The 7,006-nt window shown below is 41.2% G+C and overlaps 1 protein-coding gene across 2 annotated transcripts in view; it reads left to right on the top strand.

Moving 5' to 3' along the window:
• The window catches only part of Ubxn2a (UBX domain protein 2A), a 36,720-nt gene that overhangs the window by 15,588 nt on the left and 14,126 nt on the right, over nucleotides 1–7,006 (top strand). For both annotated transcript variants that reach the window (XM_026786035.1, XM_013351259.2), the window contains exon 2: nucleotides 3,046–3,099. In XM_026786035.1, the coding sequence (XP_026641836.1) occupies nucleotides 3,059–3,099 (41 nt within the window). In that variant the 5' untranslated portion in view covers nucleotides 3,046–3,058. The remainder of the gene's footprint in view (nucleotides 1–3,045; nucleotides 3,100–7,006) is intronic.

Genomic DNA, 7,006 nt, shown 5'->3' with positions numbered 1-7,006 from the left:
CAGGCCAGAAGAGGGCACCAGACCTCATTACAGATGGTTGTGAGCCACCATGTGGTTGCTGGGAATTGAACTCAGGACCTTTAGAAGAGCAGGCAATGCTCTTAACCTCTGAGCCATCTCTCCAGCCCCCAAAAACATTTAAAAACAATACAATAACATATTAGGATCCAGACCCCATGTATTTTCCATCTTTATGTAGCTTCTTTGATATTTACTTCTTTTAAAGTACTTTATTATTTTAAAACTATATATAGTCTACTTTATGACAGTCTTTACTGTCTCTTTTCCCTCCCCAGCCTATGTATATTTTTTAAACACATTATAACCCATTTGCAAGTTTTTTTTTTCCCCACCTGGATCTCTGGATCTCTCTTTATTGTGTATCTGTAATCTTTTTGTAACCATAGGAGCCTTTAAACGGTTAAGCAGAGTGACTAGGACCAAAGTGTCAGCTTTGGCAGCTGGCTCTGCCCCACTTGGTTCCCTGAGAGCCTAGCTTCCTGGTGGAGATACTGTTGAGAGCAAGCTATGTTTACCATCCCAACTCTGGGGAGTTTGGGGGTCCTGAGTGCCACCAAATAGTGTGCCGCCCACTTCTCATAAACCCCATTTAAGTGTTATGGTACCAGTGCTTCTTGAAAGAGCTGTGCCCATTTTTGTACCCTAGTAGTGAGCCAGGGAGCCATCTCTTAAAGGAACCGCACCTCTGTTTGCAAGAAGGTGTGTTTGATTCCGATTTTGTTTGTTTAGAATCCCTTTTTTTGTTGTGTTTGTTTGTTTTGTTTTGCTTTTTTGTTTTTTTTTTTTTTTTCCAAACAAGTTTTGTCTGTAGCTTTGGAGCCTGTCCAGGAACTAGCTCTTGTAGACCAGGCTGGCCTTGAACTCACAGAGATTCTCCCCCCCCCCCCCTGCGTGCTGGGATTAAAGGCGTGTGCTACCACTGCCCAGATTAGAATCTCTTTTAAAGCTTTATTGGGTTTTAGTAATTCGGCCACACGTAGGAAAGCCATTTGTAGGTGGAGTTTTTCTGTGTCAGTGGTGACTCCCAAACAAACACACTCAGGCATATAAATGTTCAGCCAATATCTTGGGCTTGTTACTAACTAGTTTTTACAACCTAAATTAACACACTACCATGTTACATCTGTCTGGTGACTCCTGACTCCGCCCTTCTTCTGATAGCAGTGTAGAAACTGGTTTGAACGAGGACAGTAATGGGGATGAGGGTCTTTGGAACTAACATTCTAAGCCATTCAGGGCTACATAATGACACCTTGCCTCAGAAAAGCAAACAAACCGGTGAAAAGCCTTTGGAAGCTGCAGAATGGCTCAGTCAATAAAGTACATTCCTTGGGCAAGCATGAGGACCTGAATTTGGGTCACCAGCATCCATGTAATAGTGGTAATCTCAACACTGAGGATGCAGAGTTCCCTGTCCTGAAAAATCTAGCTGAGTCACTGAGCCCAGGGTTCCAGGGAGGCACTCTCCTTGGAAAAATAAAGGGGGTGGTGTCTGTGGAGGAAGCACCTGAAATTGCCTTCTCCTCCACATGCATATCCACATTCCTGACACACACAAATATGGTGGGAAAGCATCCAGGAAGAAGCCTGACATTGGCCTCTGGCCTTGCATGCCACCCTCGTATGTGTGTACTACATGAACACATATGTGCACACCTAAAAAAAATAACCTTTTTTTTTTTTTTTTTTTTTTCCGAGACAGGGTTTCTCTGGTTTTGGAGCCTGTCCTGGAACTAGCTCTTGTAGACCAGGCTGCTCTCGAACTCACAGAGATCCGTCTGCCTCCCGAATGCTGGGATTAAAGGCGTGTGCCACCACCACCCGACCAAAATAACCTTTTAAAATATTAATTTTGGCAGTTGAAGAAAGGTGTTTATTGGGGGATGAGGAATCACATACAGCAGATACAGAGAAAAAGACCCTATACAAAGCAAGGGGGACTCAAAGCCAAAAAAAAATTCCATTTAAAATATTACTGTTGGTGTTTTATGGGATCTTTTTTCTTTTCTTTTTTTTTTTAAATGTGAATGGGTGTGTTGTTTACAAGAATATCTATATACCATGTGTGTGCCAGGTGCCCCAGAAGTCAGGATGGTGTGTATCTTAGTTAAGGTTTCTATTGCTATGATGAAACACCATGACAAAGAGCAAGTTGAGGAGGAAAGCGTTTATTAGATATAGCCTTCAGCATTGCTGTTCATCACTGAAGGGAGGCAGGAGCGATGCAGAGGCCATGGAGGCATGCTGCTTACTGGCTTGCTTCCCATGGCTTGCTCGGCCCATGTTCTAATACAGCAGTCTGGGCCTCCCCTCCATTGATCACTAAATGAAAAAAATGCCTTTACAGCTGGATCTCAAGGAGGCATTTCCTCAGCTGAGGCTCCTTCCTCTGATGACTCACATAGCCACCCGGTACAGGTGTAAATCTAACTGGAGTTAGCGTGGTTGTGAGCTGCCCTTTGAGTGCTGGGACTCTAACCTCGGTCCTCTACAGGAATAAGAAGTTCTCTTCATCCCTCATCTTTTTATTTTGTTTTGTTTTGAGACCAGTCTCACTACATGGTCCCAGCTGACCTAGAGGTCATAGAGATTGGCCTGCTTCTGCCTCCCCAGTGTTGAGGTTAAAGACTCTCTCTCTCTCTCTCTCTCTCTCTCTCTCTCTCTCTCTCTCTCTCTCTCTCTCTCTCTCTCAAAAAAACAAAAACAAAAACAAAAAAACAAACAAAAAAACAGAGTCTTTCTCGGGGCCCAAGCTCATCTTTAGCAACAAAGCTGAAGATGACCTTGAACTCATCCTGCCTCTGCTTACCAGGTGCTGGGATTACAGGCAGTGTGCCACCACCTGTATTTCTTTGTTTTGTTTTAGATGAAAGTGACCATGTTGAATTTGGTCAGTTGTTCAAACCCATTTAGAACTACTTTATGGCTACATGATAACTTAACATGTTAAAAAATACTGATAAATAGGAATAAATTTTTGATACTGTTGAGAATGTTAACTTTTGCTTCTTTTTCCTTTTGCAGTAGCAGAAAGAGAATGAAAGAAGTAGATAACCTTGACAGTATAAAAGAAGAATGGTAAGTTAATCCAAGCAATGAGTTTAATGCCTTTGTTATTTGTTTTATTTTTTTTTTTGCATGTTACTGGCAGAAACAGTAAAGCAGCTTTTAATTATATATAATCACTTATGCAAATTGGTGGTGATAATATATTTCAGGGTGGTTTGTTGTGGTTTTTACCCATAGCCACATTGAACAGGTTGTAGTAAACGTTTGTTCCTTTAACATGAGAGCTCTTCCTCTCATTACCATGATTACCTTTTCTCTTTAATATCCCTTCTTTCATTGGAGGGATTGAACCTAGCGCCTCACATATGCAAAGCAAGCCCCCTCTTTTTGAGACAGGGTGATATGGGAGAGTCTTCTGTTTTGTGTTGATTTCATTGGTTAAATAAAGAAACTGCCTTGGCCCTTTAATAGGACAGAAAATCAGGTAGGCGGAGTAAACAGAACAGGATGCTGGGAAGAAGGCAGTGAGGTCAGTCGCCATAGCTCTCCTCTCCAAGATGGATGCAGGTTAAGATCTTCCGGTAAGCCACCATCTTGTGGTGCTACACAGATTATTAGAAATGGGTTAATCAAGATGTGAGAGTTAGCCAATAAGAGGCTGAAGCTAATGGACCAAGCAGTGTTTATATGAATTCAGTTTGTGTGTAATTATTTCAGGTAAAGCTAGCTGGTGCGGGACCGGGTGGAGGGAAGTGGCCTGCACCTCCAACTACAACAGGGCATCACTAAATTGTTCGGGTTAGCCTTAAACTCACTCTGTCTCCCACACATTTATTAAATTTAAAAAACTCTTCCAGTCTGCTAAGTTGCTAGAGATACATACAGGCTTATACCACCAGCCCAGGCTATGCTGATATTTTTAAAAATTGCTATCTGGGGCTGGAGAGATGGCTCAGCAGTTATGAGCACTGACTGCTCTTCCAGAGGACCCAGGTTCCATTCCCAGCATCCACATGGCAGCTCATAAGTGTATGTAAATCCAGTTCCTGGGCAATCTGACACCTTCACTGTTGTTCATAGAATAAAGTTTTTTTTTTTTAAATAAACTGCTATCTGGATATATTATTTGTGTTCAACTACATTCCATATGTGTGTGTGGAAATCAGAGGACAACTCTGTGGAGCCAGTTCTCTCCTTCCACGATTATGTGGGTTCTGAACAAAGTAAGTACTTTTACTGCCTAAGCCAATTTACTGAACCCTACGTATATTTCTTTCTTTTCTTTTTTTCATTTTTCCTTTTTTTCGTGTGTGTGTGTTTGTGTGTGTGTGTTAGTCTTGATTTATTGAGACAGGGTCTCTCTATATAGCTCTGGCTGTCCTTGAACTCACTCTGTAGACCGTGCTGGCTTTGAACTCACAGAAATATGCCTGCCTCTGTTGGGATTAAAGGCTTGGGCCACCACTCCTGGTCTAAGTATAATTCTTTAGCTTTGTCTTCAATCCTGTATTTTTTTTCTTTGGCCTAATCTCATCTATTTACAATGCCAGTCATTGAGTTTTTGTTTTGTTTTAGATTTATTGAGTTTTTCATAAAACTATTTTTTGGTTTTTGAGACAGGATTTTTCTGTGTAGCCCTGGCTGTCTTGGAAATCACTCTGTAGACCAGGCTGGCCTGAAATTCATAGAGGTTCTCTGGGCTAAAGGCATATGCCACCATGCCACTCCCAGCTATACTGAGTTTTTCATTTTGTCTTCAGGACTATTTTTGGTGGCATCTGTATCTTTACTTTTTTTGTCACAGTCTCATAGTAGCCCTGGCTATCCTTGAACACACTATGTATCCAAAGGATCACCTTGAACTTCTGATCTTGTCTTTACCACCAAAGTACTGGGATTATAGGCATGCGTCACCATGCCAGGTTTGTGTAGTACTGAGGATTGAACCCAGGGCTTTGTGAATGCTACGCAAGTGCTCTACCAACTGAACTACATCCCAAGCCTAGTATCTGCATCTTAGAGACAAGAAAACCAAATCATAGAAACTTAAGTTTCATATGGAGACTTAGTTTTCCTTACTGTAACTAAGTAAAGGTATCTAAACATGAACCATGAGGCCTGGACTTTTAGAAAGTATGTTATACTGCTACACAGCTATGTTGATTAAAGCAAAAAATCATTAGTATTATTAGATAGCATTTTACAATATAACTTTTTCTGTGTGGTCAGACTTTCTTTGAATCACTAGCCCCTGAATAATGACATGAATGTTTAGTATTAATTATGAAAGCTTGACCTTATCTTGGGCTTGTTCCCAAATTAAACCATTTATATTAATCTACATTCTGCCACGTGGCTCATTACTTCTCCTCCATACCATATGTCCGGCTTCCTCCGAGTCTCCTGGTGAGTTCCCCATCGCTCCAATTTTTCTCAGGTTGCCTATCTCTGCCCAGAAGTCCCACCTCTCCTGCCTAGCTCTAGGCTCTTCAGCTCTTTACTAAACCAATTAGAAGGTGCCTTAAGGCAGGTTAAGTAAAGCAGTGATCAAATATCCCACAACATTTCAAAGGTATCATATTGTTTGGGGAAGATATAATTAATATTGATAATATGAATGTTTTAGCTGTGTGTACAAGAGAAAGAATTACCTGGGAAAGTAAAAAGTATTTGCCTTGCTGGGCGGTGGTGGGGGCCCACGCCTTTAATCCCAGCACTTGGGAGGCAGAGGCTGCCAGATCTCTGTGAATTCGAGGCCAGCCTGGCCTACAGAGCAAGTTCCAGGGCAGCCCTGGTTGGCCTGGAACAATTTTGTAGACCAGACTGCCCTGTAACTCACAGAAATCTGCTTGACTCTCCTTTGAGTTCTAGAATTCACCACTACATCCTGCACACCTGGGTGATGGGGACAAATTCAGGTCCTTTTGAGTGAGCCAAATCCAACTTGAGTACTAACATTTGATAACAATATAATGATGACTGTTTTGAGAGATTGTCTGATACGGTGTTCAGAGCATAAGCTTTGCTTAAACTAATTTTACTTAACCTTTATTTTCATCTATTAAGGTAAAATAAACTTTCTAGGATCACTGTGAAGATTGAGTGAGTTGGCACATGTAATGTAGAGTATCGTGGTTAGAAGCATAGACTTGAGGGAGATTAGCAGTAGGATTAGTAAGTGTAACAGTTCCTGTTAGTGAGAGTTACCAAATGTTGATATCTCATCTTTTCTCAAAAATTCTGTGCTTAACTTCCAAAAGCTCAGAATCCATTCCTGACAAGTAAAATCTTAGGTAATTTTTTTTTTGTTTGTTTTGAGACAAGGTTCTTAGGTAATATTTTTAAATGATGAAATATAAATCCAAAATAAATAGCAACAGAAAGCCAAGCAGGATAGCACATGCTTGGCATTCCAGTATTCAGGAGGTAGAAAGGGACAATAAGAAATTCAAGATCAGCATCAGTTATATTGAGTTTGAGGCTAGCCTGGGCTACATGACTCAAAATGAAAAACAAATAGAAAAGGAAGTGGGCTATTAAAATGTTCATTAGTGGAGAATATCATTGTGAGTGTGCAAATATAAGTACTTGTTAGTTTCTTCCTGATGTACTATCACTTTTAATTTCTGCGCCAAAAAGTACATAGTAACCCTTTTGAAGTCATTTGAAGCTGAGCACAGTTCACAAGCCTATAGTCCCAACATCTTGCGAAGCTGAGTAAAAAGTACTTAAAGCCAGGCGGTGGTGGCACATGCCTTTAATTCCAGCACTCAGGAGGCAGAGGCAGACGGATCTCTGTGAGTTCGAGGCAGCCCGGTCTGTAGTGCAAGTTCCAGGACTGTCTCCATAGCTACTGGGAAACTTTATCACGAAAAAACAGGCATGGATGGATACATGGATGGATACATGGATGGATACATGGATGGATACATGGATGGATACATGGATGGATACATGGATGGATACATGGATGGAT

Source organism: Microtus ochrogaster, linkage group LG3, assembly GCF_000317375.1.
Source record: "Microtus ochrogaster isolate Prairie Vole_2 linkage group LG3, MicOch1.0, whole genome shotgun sequence".
NCBI classification, from domain to species: domain Eukaryota; kingdom Metazoa; phylum Chordata; class Mammalia; order Rodentia; family Cricetidae; genus Microtus; species Microtus ochrogaster.
The sequence above is the reverse complement of the archived record's forward strand: the minus strand, read 5'-3'. Positions and strand labels throughout refer to the sequence as shown.